Raw genomic sequence first — 21,406 nt, 5'->3', positions numbered from 1 at the left:
TGGTGCCGGCCTGACAGAGCTGGGCTGTAACCCTGGATCAACATTTTCTTTCCAGAGCAGGAATATTTTCAACATGGTGTCTGTCACTGTCACATGTGGCTTTTTATGAATCCTATTCGGAGAGTTTATCAGCTGAAGTTAAAGGTTTGGAGGAAGTTCAGCAGGTAGAACGGAACATCCCCATCGCTGCTCCAGTTCCCATGAAAACACGTCGCTCCTTTTGTCTGTAAGGAGATCCTCTTTCCTCTGACCTTTTCTCTCGCGCTTTAACCACGAGTTTTCAATTCCTCGGGGGGGTTCGTCCACTCCCACTCATAGATGAACGCTTTATTTACAAATCTAAACCCTCGTTCAGAGTGAAAGGTGCAGCAACCTGCTGAATAACGAGGGAAATTAAATCTCCCTGAATGTCTACTGGAATTTAAAATAAGCGGCGTGCCGAGGCTGTTTGTTTTAAAGGGGTGAAATGTGTTTGGCCGTGAGATACTCAGATATCAGAGTCAGGGTGGAGTTTGTCTCCGGCCTCAGCAGGCAGCACACAGACCTAATCGTTTCAGCGCTTTCATTTTCTCTTAATTACAGATTGTGTACTTAAAATAGGGAAGAGGGGATTTAACCACTGCGGCTCTGAACCACCACTTGTCTTGATGTCATTATTGTATTCACATTGACATTAGCACTTATTAACACAGTTACCTCTGATTAACACAAACAGCAGGGTGGTGTTGTGTTTTATGCTGCAGTGAAGCAGCGACCTTTGTGTTGCTGGGACTCTTGTCTGCTATCTCAGCATTGTTTCTATTGTGTAACCGTGGATGCGTAACACCTAATGACATTTGCTAACATGCAGGTTAGTGATGTCAGAATCGGCCCTGACAACAGCGGCTTGCAGAAAAGCTGAATTGAGGAGCCCTGAGGTGCCTCAAACCTTATCTGTGTGTGTGTCTGTCAGCACGGAGTTACATAACATCCAGCCTGGAGACTCACACACTCACAAACTGCACGACCCTGACAGGACCTGCACATATCTGAAGTATCTGGCACCGCTCTGCTCAGTCTGATCAGCATCTTGTCAGGCTGGATTAGTGTGTGTGTTTTCTCCAACAGCGTGGTGGGAGCTGGGGGGGGGGGGGTCGATGCCAATTCAGACATCAGCCACCGACATACGCCTGGCATCCCCTGACAATGCTCAGCAAACCAAAACACAACATTCAAGCTAGCTGCATGTGACATGCTCATCTTTAAGGCGACGTTTTTGCTAAATTGGCACGAAAACCTCAAACATTATGCTCTGAAGCCAACACGTACAATCTTCTGAACCATGAATGCATTCTAAGCTCCCGCTGCTGTCAGGAACATGCATCAGCATGTCCCTTCTATTGAAAGCAACGAAATAAAAAAGAGAGCTTCCCGACATGCAGCCTTACTGTAGCTGGAAGCACCAGTTGTCCTATTTATCGGCACCGAGCCTGACCTCACAGTCCAACCAAACCATTTCACCCCCCCACCCCCCGCCAATATGACAGAGACGTGCCAAAGAGAGAATCCATTTATCAGCGCTGTTCCCGTCACTGTGCAAATTGATTAGCCTCTAATGGCCGATCTGTCGGCTGGATGCAGGAATGCAGGACATGAGCCGATTGTTTCTGTATCAGATGCTGACGAGCTCATAGAGACTCCACTGTGGGAGAACTTGTGGTTGGACTTGAGTACTTATCTAATCTCATCACCCAGTTCACTTGGTGGAATGTAAATGTGAGGTACGTCTGCTAAAATACTTCAAGTCACTCACAGCTGTCGGACTTTTCTTCCACTTGTTTAAAACGGCTCTTGTGTTTGTCTCCGCTTACTCTCACACTGTCAACACACTCGCCACACTTCTTCTTCTGTTTTACTATCTCTGTTCCTGTGGCGAGAAGCACATGACTTCAAAGAGCTCCGCTCAGGAGTGATTTTTCCACGCCACATTTCTGTGATGAAGCCTCTTCGTTTGGTTTCAGTCAAACCTCTCAGCTGAAAAGCAGCTCCAGTCCACCTAAAGCAAGTGCATGATGCGGACAAAGTGAGTTACACAAATGCATCTGCACACGCCTGCGGTATCTGAACAGTGAACGCCACAGACGGGCAAATCCAGTCGCTTTTCATCCGTCACGGTCCGTGAAAGAACGGAGCACATCAGCTCGGTTCCCTTAAGTGGAATGAAATCTGAGTTTCACTGTGACACAAACGTTTGTGAAGCCTTGACGCTGCCGACGGATTTGAGTCTTACTGCGTCAAATTTAGTTTCCAACGTGGTCCAGACTAGAAGTTACTGACCTTTAAACTCATAAGCAACAAACACAAACCTCCTAACGTCTCATTATTAGTTCAGGGAGTTCAGAAAAGGACACACACACACACACACACACTCCTCACGAAGACCTTCAGCACTCATCCAGGCTCTGAGCTCTGCAGCTCTCGGGGCTACGAGTGCTCTTGTGTTTGGAAAGATTTGTTAGAGATGGAGGGTGGGCCTGTTTCTGAGAAGTAACCCGGCTCTGACCTCCGAGGAGAAGCTGGGGGAGGGTGGATGGACGGTGGAGGGGGGGGGCGGTCTGTGATTGTGTCAGTCCTCTTTCCCTGTTTCTCATGTTAATTCCCCCCCATCGCAGCTGAGGGATAAAAAATCTTCATTACAACGCGGAGGGTGGAGAAATTCTCTGTTTTAATCAAAAGAAAACAACGTGGAGATCGAGCTGGGATTCTCTCAGCTGGTGAATATTTCGGCTCCACCTGCACGCGAAGGCCTCGGATCCTCCAACTATTGCCTCTTTTGTTCGTAGATCTGTTATCCCAGCGTGGCGGGGGCACGACAGTCCTGCATCGGCCACACACGGTTCAAATTCCCTCCCGTCCCACGTCAAGGATTTCCACCTACACCCGGCCGCTAACATATTGAGCAACAGATGGGATGAAAGCTCAGTTTGCCAAACTAAACATTTACATTCTGATGAGAGCAATTTCAGAATCTGAGGCCTGTTTCTGGGGTTTTCATTCCTCCTCAGATGTGTTTTACCACATTTCATTTCATGCACACACACAAACACGGGTGATTTTTATCCATGCTGCAGTAAAAAGTCACTCTTGCTGAAATAAATCAGCTGTTTTTGAGAGGAAGGTCAATTACATTTCAGCATGAGGCTTCATCAGATCTTGACATTTGCGGCCAAAAAATATTCTTTTTATCATGTGGTTTTGTTTTTTGTTTTATTTTTTTGAGGTTTCACTTTGTGGGTTTTAAAAATATGTCTCTGGGTTCGTTCCAACTAAACCCTGCGCCCGTGGTTTTTACACAGATGATCCAAAGTGCACATGCATCATTGTAGCACAACAAACACACATCATAAAGACGTTGCATTTGTCAGTATTATCAGGAAATTCATCTTAATGCCGCCACACAGCGACGGTCCAGGAGGAAAAACACCGAGCCAAGACATGGCCACCGGCGCTCCGGAGGGGCTGACGCCATCGTTGTTGTTGTGCCCGTCTTGGCAGCGTGCCTTCCTTGGGGGAGTTGGGAGTTTTTTAGGGGGCAAAAGGGGGCACAACGAACAATAAAGGCGTGGGTGGTATTTGGAGCCGAGCCCGTGATGCCAGTTGCCAGAGCAGGTCATGTGCCAGATCTACAGACAAAGAGGGTGAGTTGGTGCTCATCTGGGCAGGAGTCCAGTCCAGTCCAATTCGGATTGGGATGGTGGCTGTGGGAGGGGGGGTGTGGGAGGGGGGGTGAGGGAATGTCGGCACACGTCTGACCAAAGCCTTTATGTTCAGAGGGGGCCTCAACGGACAAAAACACACAGGCACCGGCTGTTTCTCTCTGCAACGATGCAGGGCGACTGCAGTTCTATTCACAGAGCAACGGCCTCAATCTTTCAAAGTGAGCTTTTCGGGGGAATTACGGCAACTTGCAGGAATCTAGTTTGTCTATTTCCACCAAAAGCAAAGCAGCATTAGCATATTTACCCCAAATATCAGCACACAGATCTTATTTCTCGGTGTCCACGCCTCAGAACAACACAGTTTCACCTTTGATACATGAGTTGAGGAAGTTTGGAAGAAAAGGAGCCCAGCTGAGTCAGTGACTCGCTCCAAAAAAACAGGATGAGCAATCAGCTCCTGGACTTCCTGGTCCAGCAACAACAGCAGGACGACTCCATCAGATGTTGTTTTGGAGGGCAGATCCTGCAGATGCCCTGAGAGAAACAGAAGATGGTGCTGCCCTGCACAGAAAACTGTTGTTATTTGTGCTTCAGTTCCAAACATTAGGATGATTTCGCAACACTGATTTTTCTGTTGGCACACAAACGAGACTCTCCTGATAAGCAGCCTCAACAACAGCGTCTGAGTGCACCTGTAAGGAGACACACTATCAGTGAGTCACGTTCTGGGAAGTCAAAAACACTGATGATCCCAGCTTGTGAAAGTTAGATCACCACTATTGTGATACCACAGATCAATAAAAACCTGACCTCGAGCAATATGTGGAGCACTTCCTGGTGATAAGACTGATGCACAGAGTTCATTTTCCATCAACGGATCCTGATAATGCATGAGACGGGATACACCTAATGTAAAGTAATGTAATGCTGAGTGCAAAACGAAGACCCGTGTAGCCACAATGACACAGCAGATACCAAATCTTATGATGATAATCACATTACAGCTTAAGTTTTCAAATATTTTACTGTGCGATTGGATTGCACAGCATTAATTGTGGGAACATTTCACACGTCCTCCTCATTAGGCCTCAGTTTAATGTATACATGTTTGAAACGGCCCGTTAGTACTGATACAGTGTGAGAGGAAGCGAAGTGCAGCCAGACTTCCCTTTTTGGACGGCGCGAGCAAACAAAAGGGTGCTGGAAAGGCATGCTGGGACATTCAGGAGGCAGCGGAGGCTGAGCAGATCTTGGGCTCCATCCTGATCGAGGGATAAAAACCCCCGAGGATACTGAAGAGGAGCAAGACAAGAACAGATGAGTCTGTTACTGTCCGTGTTGTCGGTTCAACAAACTGGACAAAACCCACATCCAACATCTCCTCTGGTGATAACGGTGTGGTTGTCTCATTCACCACTGATCCCTGATGGGAGACTGGCCACAGCAGGTCGGAGGTCAGGCTTGGTGATTTGAAAGGTTCCAAACACAAACACTTCTAGATGTTATTTTTGTTTCAACACAGATAAAATCAGGAAGCATGAAGAGCCTCTTTAAAAGCCTTTGATGTGTCAATAATATCTTCATTCAGTCGGGAGATGGTGGTGGGCTGCTGCCAACATTCCTTTTCATTGCGAAAACACTTGTGTTTAACCAAAGTGAGCTTACTCAGTGACCATTCACTTCCTTCAGACAAAGTCTGCTGTGCAGGATTCCTCAGATTCTTGGTGAAATGAGGTTTTGTGTCGAGCACGTCTGTGCTGACGTCCCTTTACACAGCAAACGCTGCAGCCAACATCAAACTGAACCAAGTACTGACCAGGAATTTCAGCACATTAACTTCCATTCCTCTTTCCTCTTATCGCTCTTCAAAGCAGCAGCTGAACGGTTGATAAAAACTGCAGCTGTGAGGATGTTAACTTTCTCCGTTCACATGTAAACGCTTTGATATAACTCAAAATGAGGGAAAACTTTGTGCTAATCAGACTGCTGTCACCTCTCAGCCGTGGGCGATACCTTGATTCACTGTCTTGCTGAGAGGCAGATGGGAAAACAAACTCTGCTATTGTTGCCACAGCCTCGGCCTGACCTTGGACCAGCATGACTCACAGCCATGCCAGCAGCTGTTATCGCCGCTGCACTGAACTTACGTGCAGGAAATAATAAAAAAAAACAACTAGAAGATATGAGGATAAGTGGATTATGGGTGTGGTGTCGGCCTGAGCTCTTGAGACTCAATCAGAGCTGTAATTGTGTCAGCCTCATCGCCTCACAGCCTCCTGAGAACGTGCATTTTGATGCTCGCACCATCTCCTGATTCATGAAAGCCTGTGGCGACAGTGTCCTCAGCGCTTTTCAGACTCCAGCTGTTGCACAATGAAGCCCTTAGGCAAGAGTATTTGAGCAACTCTGCCAGTCTCATGTCAAACACATGATATGAGCTTACACCACAAGGAGCCTTTATTGACTGCCTGCAGGGAAAAATGAATGCATCTGGAGAGGTGCAGTATGAGCTTGTCATTAACCCCGGAGGCCTGAAACAGAGATCATTAATGCAGAAAAAGGCTTCCTGCAGGCCATGTGGAAGCACAAACACGCACAGGCACGGATTGTTATCGGTGCAGCTCCATCGAGAGGCAACATTTGCTCCTGATTTCATCTGCAGCAACTTCTCTGGAATACAGCAAGAGGTGATCAATTCCAGTTCGACCGCGGGCCGAATAAAAAGCCACAAACTCACAAACTCAGTGTTTGCGCAACACAAAGCTTGGAAAAAAAAAAAAAAAAAGTGTCCTTGAGCATTTCAGCTGCACATGACAGTGAATCAGTTTGATCCCAATCAGCGCATGTTGAGGCACATTTTAACCACCCATCCCCGACTCTGTGAGGTCAAGTTTGAAAGGTAACACGCTTCCCGATTTGCCCCTCTTCCTGTTGCTAAACAGCTGTTGTGCTGCTTCTGTTGGATGGTCACGGTGCAAAGAATGCAGCACTCTCTGTTACATGTTGATCAATGCTGATTAAAATAAAGCCCAAATAAGAACATGACACGATTAAGTTTGTTATTAACAGGGGGGGCAGTAATTAAGCAGCTCTGTCCCGAGACGCCCGGGTAATTAACGCTCACCATCAACACTGGAACAGCGGCCTGGGAGTTTCCGGGCACCACACTCCTCTCAGCGCTGAATTTCATGAGGCAGAAATATCTCTGCAGTCGCTCAGTTTCTTCTTTAAAAAGGCGATTTTTACAGTCACATCATTTTTATATGATTCTATATCGGCCTTTGTATTTGTCAAACAACAGAAGATAAAGCATTCACTGCTCTTTTTTGAAATTTGAATTTCCGTTTCCTTGAGCTTCCAAAAAACAATGCAGTTGGAAATCTTCCAAAGAAAACGTGCAGCGGCTTCCTTTTGTCAACAGTGTCATGTGTCTGCAGCTGCACCTCCTGCTCAGAGAGGAGGCGATGCTGCAAGCGGCCCAGACCTGCAGCCCTCAGTGGGATTACGCCTCACGGATGCAGCGAGGTGACACAGAGGAGTGAATCAGTTCATGTGATGCTGCGTCCTCTGCACAGTCACAGTCACTCTTCCGTTCAGAGGTTTTCCTGAGCACACCGTCCGTCACAGAGAGTCAATCCGTGCAGCTGCATTGATTCTCTGCAGTGCTTCGGCGAATGCATTTACAAGCGCTCGGGAACGCCAACACCATTTAGACAGCATCGATCCGGGGCCCCACCTGGGGCCAGACTAATAGAGCATGTCTGCGAAAATCAACCAAAGCTATAGACAGGCAGCTGTGGCTGCTGCTGAAAAGCCCCGAGTGTCCAACAGGACCACGCCTGCTCTATGATCCTCTGTAAGATGGCTCCGCTTTTATGCATCAGGTTGATGGTGTAATTAGCTGTAATACAACTGTTTAACGGACTTTAGCAATGCAAAGGATCTGGTGTAATTAACAGTGAGAGCTGTTTCCCTGTCGTCACCACCACTGCGTCTAAACTCAGACAAGCCATGAAAACCTAGTTCCTGCTTTCCTGCTAATGCCGGGCAAGACGCAGAATCTGTTGCACAAAAACATTTGAGCGTGTTCGATGAGATGAAGAGACAAAATGAAGCAACTACCTGCCGCCGAACTTCTCTGTTTACTTTCACTATAATGGTTTCACAGTTCACATCAAACTGAATCTGTTGAAACTTTCACAGACAGGAGGAGCGTCACAAAGAGCAGACCAGAACCAGGAGGGATCATAAGTACAGAAACCGTCCAGATCTGAGATGTTAATGTTACATTTCTGCTGAATTACAGACACGATTTGTTCCCAAATTCTTTCGACAAACTGGAGGATTAAAAGTTGTCCACTGAAACACAGTCTGGATTATTTGAAAAAAGAAAAAAAGAAATTATGTAACCAGGTTGTTTTTCTCAGATTGTGAAAGACTTCTGGAGATGCATGTTTTTGTTTTTTGTTTTTATTTTTTTTAAACAGGAAACAAGAAAAAGCGGAGAATGTGCGTTTTGCTGTTGTGTTGTGAACACTGACACAAAAATCAAACCTTATTTAGTTTGAGGATCACAGGCTGCTTCGGACGCTGTGGTGCTGATAGCTGTATTGAATTCCATTCTGAAGTCACATCCTATGAGCTAACCAGCGCCCCACAACACACACACACACACACACACACACACACACACAAATGGACGGCCGTTGACCCTCTAAAACATGGCTGCTCATACTTCACGTGCTTGTCATCACCATATGTCGATATGACAACACCAGCGGTGAGCATTGGTATTAGTCGAGGGGCTCAAATGCAGCAGCAGCAGCAGACGGGGAACAAATGCTGCATATTTTTCAGGGTGGAGTGAACTTTCGTTCTTTTTTTAACCTGCTGACAGTCGACGGAGAAACGGACACACAAACATGCCTTTCCTGTTTGTATCTTTGGTGGCAAATTAAAGATAATGGCCAGGTGTAAACGTGCGGTCGATGGAGATGCGGCCCTGGGGAGGGTAGTTGCCATGGCGATCCACAGTGGTCTCTGCGTTTGCCAGCAGCAGGAAGTGATAGAGAGATTATTGACTTAATCACGCTGATCTCCGAAGGCCTGCCTGAACAAATGCTGCGCTCAGGATCAAAATAGTGGACCCTGGAGCCGCAGACACAGACGTCCACAAGCCCTGGACTTCCAACAATGGCAGGTGTTCATTGGGCATGGACGCCGTCAGTTGGTCCCCTTTTGTCCACGGCTGCAGCAGACAGATGGCGGAATGTATCTAAATAACGTGGTAATCTCCCGAGCACTCCAAGCACGCCATCAGGACGGGGAGGACAGCTCCAACGGGATAACGAGAATCCAATCGGCCTCACAGCCACAGGAAGTGACTCAGCAGCAGCTGTTGCCATGGGTTACCAGGCACCCGTGGGATCCGAGCAGGCTCGGTGCTGACACATTCCCTTCCTCCACGACAGCTACTCCACCCCTCCTGCTGCTCCACCTCAAATCCTCCGTCACTTTCCTGAAGGAAAGGGAAGGGGGGGGGGGGGGGCAGAAATGGGAGGTGTTAATCCCATCTGAGTGAGGACCTGTAGGGCCCTGCACCAGCCTACTAACCCCCCCAATGCAGATTAATGCCTTATTAAGAGCAACTGACTTAACACCAATCCACTTACACTAACATGTTCAGGTTTGCAGAACGTTCGCTCACACATCCGGGTTTTGGGTGGAAATAGCCGTGATGTGAAACATCATGCATGAAATTATCATCACAGGAAACAATGGCTGCTTGGAGAATGGATCGTCTGAGCCCGGTCACATTTGAATAAAATGACAATAACAGTGAGATGGAAGCTGCCATTTACAGGAAATGTCAGTCGTGTCATGTGAATGACATTAAGGCTTTGGAGGAGGTGGCTAATTTAGGACAAAGGCCTGAGTAAATCTCCCACTCAGGCTCCGTGTGATTCTGGGTCATGGCACACTGTCCCATAATCCACTGCTCACCTGTGCATCAAAGCAGCCGACAGAAAAGTGCAGCCGGTATCGTTTCCAAACACGTCCCTCTTTCAGTTAAGTTCAGTAAAGCCTGAAATTTCTAAGTAGGCCCAGTCTACTTCCTGGATTACAGGGCGATCTTCCTGTATGATTTGAGTTTCTCTGCAATTATCATCAGTGCTCATTACTTCTTCAAGGAGAGACCTCCATGAAAGGTGGTTCAACAACTTTCATTCCCCATCCCTCCGTCCACACACATGCAGAATTCACATCCTGTGGCGGCAAATCGCTGCGAGGCTCAGCGTGGACACGTTGAAGCCCTTCGGCAGAGCTCAGGCTGGAGGACTGTTTGGCACCTGAGTGTTGGATAGTATGAGAAGTGGGTTAGACTAAGACGAGCTGTGTAACCTTCACATCGATGTTGGCCAAGTGAAGAAGGAGGAGCAGGAGAAAGACGCCTGGAGGAAGCACTCTGCAGCACACTTCTTTAGTAACAAATTCTTTTTTATTACAACATTTCACGGTTTTCCATTTCTGGTAATGGTTTGTGGCAGAGTAACATGACTGCTGGGACTTTACAAAACTCCAAAGAATTCAGATATACGGTTGAAAGAAAACACATGGAATCAATTGCCAAGAATTTCTTTTTTTTTTTTTTTAAGAACTCCTTTTCCTCCATTGAGCCAATTCAGAGACAGATTGCAAGGCAACAACTCTCCCGAATAACTCTGACAAAAAGGGCCAAAGTGTGGTACAATTTAACCGTAAATCAGGTCCATTTGAGCATCTCCCAGATCTAGATGGAATCCGTTACACTTTTTTTTTAATCCTTGTGTACATACAAAAGAAAAAACATTGTGACATACAACAGTATCATTTTTTTGGGGCATTTACATTTTGGCCAGCGTACAAACAAAGTTGTGCATTTCCGAAAATTAGAAGACGAAAAACAATAAAAAATAAGCTTGACGCCTCAGCTTTGACGTGAAAGCAGCCACACAGGAAGTGGGGTGTTGATGGTGTTTTTTTTTTTGTGTTTTTTTTTTTTTTTTTTAGGGGGGGGGGGGGGACGATGGTGAGCTTCCTGGGATGCAGGACACGCCCTGCTGGTCGTCAAGGTGGTGTCGAAGAGGAGACGTGCGCCTTTTGGGCTGTCTTCTGCAGTCCCCCTCCTCCTTCACTCCGTCTCAGACTGGATCTTCCTCATCTCCCCCGACAGGAACACAAGCGTGGTGGTGGCGTTTTGCAGAGGATGGAGTGAGTGTGTGTGTGTTGGGGGTGGGGGGGGGGGTGGAGGGGGGGGCGCCCTGGCGAAGGCATCCGTCCGTCCACAGGCTGCGCAGCTTGGTTATGTTTGTCGTTTCGTAATTTCGGTTACAAAGTTATACAGCTAAAAGAAGTGACTGAAAACAAGGCAATGTGGGAAGGAGGGGGGGTGTGGGGGTGGTGGGGGGGGGTGTACAGTGCATGACTGGAGGGAGAGTCTTCACGACGTCGCCGCTGCCTTCTCCTGTTCGATGGCTGGAGAGGACAGAGAGGAGAGATGTGAGATCAGGCTGTAAGAAGGAGAAATGATGCTCTGTGGCGGTGGGGGGGGGGGGGGGGGTGAGGGGGGGCTTACTTTCTTTTGAGGGCAGGGGGTTCTTCTCCTGCGTCTCTGTCTTCTTCAGCTTGGTCTTGTCGAAGCTGGTCACCTCTGAGATGTCGGGCTTGTCGCTCATGGTTACTGAGAGTCTGGAAGGAAGATCAGACAGTTTGACCAACTACAGGTGCTGCTGGAGAATAAAACTGTTTCTCAGCCAAGCATGCTCTCTCTGCTGACCGTGGATCAGTGGAAGGGCGTTCCCTGAAAAAACCTCAGTGGCCAGATATCATTTGTCCAGCTCAACTAGATGCGCAACCGCAGACTACTTTCCCTCTAATGTGCGCCTTCTTTTGTTCGCCCTGCAGCTCCGAGCTGCCTCATTTGACTGGACATGCAACCCGTTATCCAACACACACACACACACACACACACACACACACACACACACACACACACACACACACACACACACAGCCGGGGATGCTGCACACAGGGGCCAGCCTGCTGCAGACAATGAAGCCGGTTCAAGGCGTTCAGGGCCATTTACATAACAAAAGGAGTTCCCATGCTGGGAGGAGAGAAAATGGCACCTGAGAGAAAAAATAAAAAAATAAAAAATAAGACTGATGTCTTCTGCGCAAAATTAAATTTAAAAAAAGAATCCAGTGAAAGACAGAAGGCTGGCACTGTGTGTGTGTGTGTGTGTGTGTGTGTTGGGGGGGGGGGGGCTTTCCACATGGAAGCTGTGCAACATCCGCATTCACTGGTCACGTACACCGCCCCCCCCCCCCCTCAGCCTTGGGGCGCAATCTGGAGGAACCACCGCCCAGACTGGCACAAAGCTCAACCATGTTGGTCTGCAAAATCCTCCCAAGTTCAACTCTTCACATTTCAGATTCAGCTCGGAGAAAGAAACGCAGCCACATGGCGAATAAAAGACGTTTTGATTTTCTTTTTCTAAGACGCGCGCAGCTCCACCAACAAAGGAAGCTGAAGGCTGATGTGAGACAAAAGACAAAGACACCCCGCACATGTCTGCCCTGCTGTTACGCCTCAGTCTTACAGCTGGAGACAGAAAAACGAGCTGAATTCACTGCAGGAAAATAAAATCAGCACCACCATCATCAGAATGTTTGTTCTGCCGATGGTGCCACTTTTGGCAACACCTTTCTCCAGATCTGATCTGAGCTGATCCCTCGTTTTATCTGCCAGCTTGTGCAGCCTCTGGAGCACAAAGAGGAGAAATGAAGTGGAGCTGATGGTCTGGACTTACCGAAGCGTTGGCTGATGGGATGTCTGGAAGGTCTCTGCTCAGTGCGTTGCAGCAGTAGAGGCGCGTCTTTGCGCAAGCATCAGATATAGTGAGAAATATGCTAATGACGCTGACATCACCGGCCCCTCGTCCTCCCACACTCTGCTCCCCCTGCTGGAGAAACACGGAACTTCTATCCTCATGCTGGGAGCAGAAGACTGAGCCAAAGAAAGAGCCTCATGTTTTCAATCCCCCCCCCCCCAGGAGAGAAATGGATCTATTATGCGCTCTTGGTGCGGGAAAGCGCACCGCAGCGGCCCGCAGCTGCTGTCAGACTCTGACTCTGTGCCACTTCTCAAATGGATCCTCAGGTTTTCTGTGTTCTGCTGAAAATGGATCCATTGTCACACAAAAATGTGTCCTCATCTGTGGCTGCTCATTCCTGCAGCGATGGCGCCTCCTGGCGGCCGTTTGACCTCCGCCTTTATCCGCCTTCTATTGTTTTCTGCTCATACAGTCGGTCTGATTGAAGGCTGCAGAAAGCTCTGACAAAAACATCACAAGAGGTCAAAAGAAGTGCTTTTTTTTTCCTTTTGTCAACGATTAAGAAGTAAACACAGCGGAGAAAATTTTAGATGCAGTGGGATGAAGTGGAAAAGTAGCAGAAAGATGAAATACATTTATTTAATGAAAAGATGTCATCATTCAATTATTCAATGCGCCACCGCTTTGACATTTTATTGCTTGTCTGATAAAATCATTTAAGGCTCACTGATTTTATCAGCAATTTATTTCTGGACGCCATCAGAGACATCGCAGAGATGCTCTTGTTGCCTTGTGAACGTTGTATGATACAGCAATTTTGGAGCCATTTGGGATTAAACACTGATCTTTATGCTTTTATTGTTTTAATCTGACTTTTAATGAGGATGTTGAACATCCTCATTAAAAACAGAGTGCCTTAAAACACAGAAACAGGCCGGACAGTGTGTCTGGAAGCCATTGTTAAAGCTTTATTGTCAAACAAACAGCTCGAGTTGTTACATATAAAAAATTTTAATCAGTCTTTCACCATCTTATTCTCCACTTACAAACAAACAGAGAAACCTGCCTCATACGAGAGTCACCCACTACAGCTGTGACAATCCCACTACTCTAAAAATCAAGGTTGAAGTCTTAATACTATAGCCAAGCGAACGGGCTCCATTAGTTTTCATGACCTTTTGGAAAATGTGCAGCGAACCCACAAACACCTCGTGTCAACAGCAGAACGAGCAGAGTCTAGAAAGTTGCTAACAAATTTCTGATATATTTTTTAGTACATTTAGAAAAAGGAATGGAAGGAGGGGCTGCTGTACAGATGTGGCACCACTGGGTGGTGATTTGGGGATATGACACATTCGGTACGGCTCACTTTCAAAGAAAAACAGAAACAAATACACAACTAAAGATAATTGAATTCCATTTGTTCTTTCTTTAACGTGTCGGTCGTATCAATATAATTTTACTCACGGTCCTGTGATGGATCTGAAGAATATTCACTATAATCACATAGAGCTTCAGGTAGTTAAAGGTTAGGCTGTAGCTACATCCGTCCATCTTTTTTAGCAGCTGTTAAAGCAAACATTTACGGGGTAAAGGTGCACATTTTCACATTTCGTGACGCAGAGCGGGCCAAAACGTTTGGAATCACTCGATACGGTGGAATGCTCTTTTTAAAGTGAGGTTGAAATAATGCACAGTTTTACATCACGGACCCCTTTGGTTAAAGTGATGGCCAGGACTCTGCTGTTCAAGGTCGGCCAGAAAGAAAATGGAAATAAACAGAACAGAGAGAGACAGAAAAACAAGAGTCATAAATACAAACTTGGCCTTTGGAGAAGGAGGTGATAATTCGCTGTCACCTGGGTGAAAATGGAGAAAGCGACTGTTAGACAGTCACATGTAGTTGGCCAGAGAGGAGGGGGGGGTTGGGTGGCCAAAAGTGCCAGCTGAGTGGCCCGGCTGGGGAGGAGGGGGTTGTGTAGCGAGCCACCCCTATCCTGCTTTACAAAGGTACGTGGCTGAAGAGGTAGGACACCGACTCTCCGTTGTGGGTTCTTCTGATTGCCTCCGCCAGGATCATAGAGATGTCAATGACCTGAAGCAGACAGGAAATCTGAGCTGGGGGGCCGTACAGGCAGAGTTTTGGGACGTATTCAGGAGAAGGAAGTGACGTGATGTCGACGTACCTGTATTTTCGGGCACGCCTTCATCTTCTCTTCCTGTGGGATGGTGTTGGTCACAACAACGGCCTCAAACGGAGCGCTGTTGATGCGGGAGATTGCTGGACCGGAGAAAATGCCGTGTGTGAGGATGGCGTAGACTTTTACGGCTCCTGCGTCGATGAGCCTGGACGACGGGGAAAAAGAAATGAAATTTGTGACGACGACGGCGTTACCGTTGTGTGACCTCGTCCTCGTGTAGAAGCCCGATTTCAAAATAAATGCAGCGAAAACACACTGACTTGTCGGCAGCGTGACAAATGGTGCCACACGTGTCGGCCATGTCGTCCACCATGATGGCCACGCGGTCCTTGACGTCACCCACCAACACCATGCGGTCCACCTCATTGGCCTTCTTCCTCTCTTTGTGGATGAGAGCGAATTCCACGTTCAGGCGGTCGGCGATGGACGTCACGCTGGACAGAGAACAAAAGCGACGCGTTGAGACCGAAGCTTCACGTGTACACAGCGGGGCGAAAGATTTCAGCAACTTCTGCACATCTTACAACCAAGAAGAATCTCTGTTTATTACCGTTTCGCGCCGCCAGCGTCAGGAGACACGATGATGCAATTTTTCCACTCGGGAATGTTTTCTCTGATCCACTGCAGAACGGCCGGCTCAGCGTACAAGTTGTCAACAGCGATGTCAAAAAAACCCTGGAGGAGAGGGGAAAAAAAAAAAAAAGTCACAAACCCTAAATGTAACAACAAATCAACAACCCCCCCACAACACATCAATATAGAAATCAACTGTCAGGACATGTTGAGCCTGAGATCAAGGAAGTGATTACTTATTTATGTCTCACTTTAACACCGGAGACACACATCACATGTCACATGTGTGCGCGTCATGGCGTCTGCCGGCTCTTTTCCTCTCTCCACGTCAATTAGTCGTACAATTACTGATTTATTTGAGAGAAAAAAGACTAAAAACGTCCCCGTCTCTGCATCCGGCTGCTAAATGGTTTGATACAGAGACTACAGTGTTCGTTTTGTGTGTTATTACAGTTACACAACACAACACGCTTTCTGTTTGCATGCACTGTTTATGTATCAGAAAAAAGCTGTCTCTCTCTCTGGCTGTAGCGGTGAGGCAGGTCACTCCTTCTTCCCCTATCTACACACTCAGCGACAGTGATGTGGTGTCACACTTTGTGCACTGACCTGGATTTGTGAGGCGTGCAGGTCCATGGTGATGATGTGGTCGGCTCCGGCCACAGACAGCATGTTTGCCACCAGCTTGGCTGAAATGGGTGCTCGGCTCTGGGACAAGCATCAACACACAGTCGCTTGAGGTGAGTGAGCGGGAAGAAAATACCAAAACTTTAAAAACACTGCTTGGAGGGAGCGGACTTGGAAATTTCATCGGTCTGTTACGGCTTCGAAGGTTTCTGCCGACTTGAAATCGCACAAATGAGCTGAGAAATTATAGCAGGCGACTGATATTTTATAAAAATCAATTGCGGCTTCAGTAGCTGGACTTGAGGCCGTCAGCCACATTTCACCTGCGACCTTTCCACTGTGCTGTGTTGCTCTAAAAGCCTCGGCCCTGCTGCCGCCCGGGGCTCGTTCTGTTGTTCACTCAGGAGAGAAAAAAAAAGCAAAGAAACTGCATAGATGCACATGTCAAGCCTTGGTGCTCCGAGGCTTGTTGACAAAACACTCATGTACCCGGAAATAATACTCATGTGAACAGTCGGAGAAAACACAGTTCAGAGACTTCTGGCTCCTTAAACTGAGGAGTCCAAAGTGTTTTTCACCGACAGCGGAACATTCTCTCTCCATGTGCCAACCAGTTGAAAAGGGCAGCTTTCTTTTTGCTTCAAGTGAACCCGATTCTCTGCTGCAGTTTCATTAACAACTGAGGCAATACAAGATAATGATTTACAAGATAAGCAGGCCGCATTAACCAGTTTCGCAGCCTGCTGCAACGTCTGATGTGTCAAATTCTGATTTTCCTGAGAGCAGCAGGAATACGAATGTGGAGTTTCTCATTAATACTTCACAGTAAAGTGAGTTAACATGTCAACCTGCAGCGCCGGAGGGGAGTAATCACCTTCAACACTCATTAAAAGGTGAAGCTGCTGTGACCTATTTTGCCAGACTTGGAAGTTCAAGTCAAAGTCAGGAAAGAGTCGAACTATATGTGCAGCAAATGTTCGAGCTGGATTCAGGTGTTTGTGTGTGTTCCTACCTTGTCCTTCTTGTCCTGCCGGGCGTAGGGGAAGCAGGGGATGACCGCGGTGACACGGGACGAGGAGGCGATCTTGCAGGCATTGATCATGATTAGCAGCTCCATCAGGTTGTCGTTAATTTCACCGCAACCACTCTGGACGATGTATACATCCTCACCTCGCACACTTTCCCCGATCTCCACGCTGAGACGGAAACAGGAATACACATTTCACTACAGGGACATGTCAACGCCATTAATCCTAAAGGAACTGTATCTTCTACCAACCATTCAAGAATGACATTTGCTCCACTGACAACCTCTATCAACCCTGTATAGCAATAATATCAGAGAGCAGCACCGAATGTCCAGGATGTTTGGGTTGATTTGATGTAGCATGCCAGACACACACACACACACACACACACACACCCACACCACAAGCTGTATGTGTGTTAATCAACCATGTGTATCCCAGACTCAGTCATGTGATCAACGCGCACGCACGCACACACACACACACAGAGCAGTTTGGTGTGAGAGTCGGGCTGATTTTTTTTTTTTTTTTTTTTTTTTTTTTTTTAAAGAGGCCCGCAGAATCCTGCCGTTCAGTTCATAAACAAACATTCTTCAGTAATTTACTCATACTACCTTTAATTGAAATCTGCCGCAATAAAATCTGTCTCTAATGGCTCAATACAGACTGAATTCAGGAGGCAGCTCATCAAACAACATGGAAGAGCAATTTCTGAGCTGCTGCTGTGACAAATAGATACGTCTCAATCTATTTGTCACACAGCCATTATCATGTTCTGCCAACTGAATATCTTTTGGCTGCTGATGTCATAAAATAAGCTCGTGATTATTGAGAAAAGAGAGAGAGAGCAAATAATGATCAATCGCATCTGTATTTTTATTTATATCAGCACAGCTTTACACCATTACACTGAGTCCACCACTAATAGCAAATACTTCCTTCCAGTGTAAACCTCAGCTCGTTTTCAGCTTCCTCTGCACATTTCCTGAAGGGGTTTACACTTTAGTTTGTCGAGCCGATAACACGAAGGGCATTCACAAAGGCCACCTTTAGCAAAACATTTCCTGCCACAAATGCTTAAATTAAACTGAGGTGGCACAAGATGGAAACAAACTGCGTACCACAAGTAGCCAAGGCAGTGTGAAAAACACACACGTTCCTATTTTAACTTCACAGACCAATTATGTTCTGGGACCAAGTGGGCGTCATTAAATCTCAATCTGGATACTCCACCTCGAGCAAAAACAAAAACGAATTCCTGCATTTTTTCCCAGCAATGCATTAGGATGCACAAGCCACCTGACAAAGCCAGGACTGGAAGTATGAGAAGAGCTGCTATCTGCGTTCTCTTCTCATACATCCAGTCACTGTGCAACGATGAGAAAATAGTTGTTTTGCACTTTGTGTCACCCAAACAGCTACAGTTCCCTAGAGAGAAACCTTGGCGTGGATAATCAGAGTTTTCACTGGATTTCTAGAGTTGTGGGTTGAAACATCCAGCAGAGAGGCTCTTACACAGAGATAAAGAGGCCGTGGCACCTGTTAAATCCAGGAAACAGTGCTGGAATGCAAAGGGATAGATTATAAAAACAGCCTACGCATTTTGCTGGATGCTTTTATCCAGAGTGCATTACAGTACACTGAGAGCATCAGCGAGCAAATTTGTTGCCCAACCCGCCACAAAGCACATTAACAGAGCATGGCTCCCCCATTACTAACTCTGAGAGAATAAAAAGACACTTTATGAGATGCTGCAGGAGCTAACAGAGTCCTGCAAACTGGCCACAATATGGGGGTCAAAGGTCATCCTGCAGGAGGCCTCCCACACCCACCAGGATGAACTGTTTAAAGGCCGGGCAGACGAAGCCATGAAAGTGACAGGAGGTGAACTTCTGCTGCAGACACTGACTGGTCAACATGGCTGCTTCACAAACGTGCACAAATCAAGTCCATGTGACTGAAGCACCGGTTTCTCCTGCAGGCCTGTTTGACTGGGACTTATATTTGACATTTCACTTGTTTGGTTGTTTAGATTTGGCAGCCTGAGCCCGTTTAATGCTCACACTTGCAGTAAGAGCTGCTCTCGTCTGTAATTAGCAAGTCAATGCGAATACACATTGACATGACAGCAAGAGTGCCGACACCCATTATCGGACAAACTCCTTCCTGCCATATTTTTCTCATTTTTGTGCTGGAAAAAACAGAAATATCCACATTTAAGAATCTCTATCCACACACAGCTGCAATAAGCGGCATAGTTTCCATAATGAGCAGAAATTAGAGGATATTTTCAGCTAACCGTAATCACAAGCTAGGTGTCAAAACTTTGCGCGCTGATTTAATCTGTTGACGCTAAAAACCTGCAGCAGCTTTATCAGCCAGAGCAAATATTTTCACCTGGGGCATTAAACAAACAGTTACCCCTTTTTACACACACACACACACACACACGGTGTGTAAGTTAGTTTGTCCGCAGACAGACTTTGCACCAAAGGTACAAACTGTGTCCTCCAGGAGACGGAGCTGTTTTCATGTTAGCTTCGTTAGCACGACGCGAAAAAGAGAAACGCAATGCTGAAATGAATTTATCTTTAAAAAAGAGGGAGAGTTTTAAAAAGACAACCTCACGGGTATGTTGGTTTGGTTTATTTAAAGGTTTTCTCTCAAATTCAACAGGTTTCCTGACATGAAACTCGACCGTGGACACACTGACGTTAGCTAGCTAGCCTGCTTGTGTTTACATGTGGCTAGCTAGTCACGTGTAGTTAACCATTGTTAGCTTCGAGCTAACGCTCCCACATGGAGCTTCCAGAAGGCAGAAAAACCACAAAAAACTATTTTAAACCACACAACTATCATCCACTCACCACGTCTCTTGGTTGCTGAACTTCTTGGTGATCACTTTGCCCAGATCCAGCCCCAGCCGGTCGGCCACTTTCTGGGACAGGTCGTGGTGAGAGCTCCCGCTAAAAAGCACGATGTTGGGCATGTCGGAGAGCTCCGAGCGGTGTGCTCCACAAAAAAAAACACACAAAAACAAGGAGGAGAAAACAGCCGAGGAAAAAGTACAACCTCACGAAACACGAAGAGGAAGAAGTGTCAAGGAAGGAAGGGGGGTGCAGAAATGGGAAGATGAGCCGGCTAACGCTGCAGCCTGAGCATCGCAGTGGAGCGGCAGAGAGGGAGGAAATAACAGGGGGGAGGAAAGGGCCTCCCCCACTTTGGTCCGGGGGGGGGGGAAGGGGCCTCCCCCCTCCTTTGGTCCACTGAGACATCTGTCCCACATTACAGGACAGCAGGACTGAACCAACCTTCAGTTTATTCCCTCATCTCATCTTTATTCTGAGAGCATCTCACCAAAATAAAACTCTCACTGGTGAAGCTGACGGAAAACACCCCTTCAAAATAAATTAAAATTATTTTTTATACTTATCTTTATGTATGTGTCTCTCTCAATATATGTTTTTCTTTTTAGGTTATGGTTATCAGTTATTTGTAAGCATGTACATGCCATTCTTCTGTTTACTTTTTATTATTTGATAAATGAAATAGCCTGTTGCTGCAGTAAAACATTTTTTTGGGGGGGTCAGGGTTGGTTTCTCTCTTTATTTTGGTCAGCTGATTTTAAACAGAATTTGTTTGAGAGTTTTTTTTTTCTGGGTTTGGGAACATTTTACAGGAACCAAAAGTTGAACCTTTAGTTCTTGAAGCCCCCCACAAAAAAAAAAAAAAAAAAAAAAAATCAATCAAATATGTTCAGAGCGTGCAGAAAAACAAAGGAAGAGGTCAGCTGATTGCTGCTGCTTTGGACTTTGCCTTGAATCTGGCCAGCACACTCTGATATTAGATCTACTAATTAGATTCTCCTTGCAGAGAGAAGTCAGATGGGACTTTGTATTCCTCGTTTGTCTCCTCAAACCAAAGTCCTGCCTTCTTCACTCTGCTGACATACTTTCTACCATCATTACTGTCATGTGGAGGGCAGCTAATTGACTGAAACTTGAGAAATTAGGCTGGTCGGGATGCAGGAAATAGCCTGAAGAGGTGATGGTAGCGTCTGAGTCGCCTGGCCTTTTTTTAAAAATTATATTTCAGGAATTCCACTTGAAACGCACGCGATTGATTATTTCCACCAGGATCGGGCTAACATGGACTTTGAATAATCATTTCACAGAGCTGATAAAGTTACAAAGACGCCTGAAGTCCGCACAAAAAAGAGCTTCCTCAGCTTTACTTTCATCTCATAATCTGCCTCTCTGTCATCAGTCAGATGGTTTTTAGTTCGACCCTCTAGTGAAGAATCAGGAACCTCACAAGTGATAAAGAGGATCCGCTGAGTCGATTTTGTCCAGACATCATGTTATTGATGACAAGAATTAACTAAAAAGCAACAAGTTTCCTCA

The 21,406-nt window shown here is 46.5% G+C and overlaps 2 protein-coding genes across 5 annotated transcripts; both read right to left on the bottom strand.

Annotated features, from left to right (window-relative positions):
- Positions 1 to 10,714: 10,714 nt before the first annotated feature.
- Positions 10,715 to 12,690, bottom strand: LOC115054724 (thymosin beta-12). Its single transcript, XM_029520074.1, has 3 exons — positions 12,551 to 12,690; positions 11,314 to 11,426; positions 10,715 to 11,213 (listed from the first exon to the last, which is right to left on the bottom strand). The coding sequence occupies exons 2-3, from the start codon at positions 11,411 to 11,413 to the stop codon at positions 11,179 to 11,181; spliced, it is 135 nt and encodes a 44-aa protein (XP_029375934.1). The 5' UTR covers positions 11,414 to 11,426; positions 12,551 to 12,690; the 3' UTR covers positions 10,715 to 11,178.
- Positions 12,691 to 13,520: 830 nt separating this feature from the next.
- LOC115054701 (ribose-phosphate pyrophosphokinase 2) lies at positions 13,521 to 20,192 on the bottom strand. 4 transcript variants are annotated; one of them, XM_029520062.1, is made up of 8 exons: positions 19,871 to 20,192; positions 16,988 to 17,171; positions 16,876 to 16,884; positions 15,958 to 16,056; positions 15,326 to 15,450; positions 15,036 to 15,209; positions 14,761 to 14,920; positions 13,521 to 14,669 (listed from the first exon to the last, which is right to left on the bottom strand). In XM_029520062.1, exons 1-8 carry the CDS (start codon positions 19,990 to 19,992, stop codon positions 14,577 to 14,579), a joined length of 966 nt encoding a protein of 321 aa, XP_029375922.1. In that variant the 5' UTR covers positions 19,993 to 20,192; the 3' UTR covers positions 13,521 to 14,576. The 4 variants fall into 4 exon arrangements, with proteins under 4 accessions (XP_029375922.1, XP_029375905.1, XP_029375913.1 ...); XM_029520045.1 differs by lacking the exon at positions 16,876 to 16,884 and having other exon boundaries at positions 15,958 to 16,060; positions 16,983 to 17,171; XM_029520053.1 differs by lacking the exon at positions 16,876 to 16,884 and having other exon boundaries at positions 15,958 to 16,057; positions 16,983 to 17,171.
- Positions 20,193 to 21,406: the final 1,214 nt, after the last annotated feature.

The sequence above is a fragment of the Echeneis naucrates genome, chromosome 2, assembly GCF_900963305.1.
Source record: "Echeneis naucrates chromosome 2, fEcheNa1.1, whole genome shotgun sequence".
Taxonomy (NCBI): domain Eukaryota; kingdom Metazoa; phylum Chordata; class Actinopteri; order Carangiformes; family Echeneidae; genus Echeneis; species Echeneis naucrates.
The sequence above is the reverse complement of the archived record's forward strand: the minus strand, read 5'-3'. Positions and strand labels throughout refer to the sequence as shown.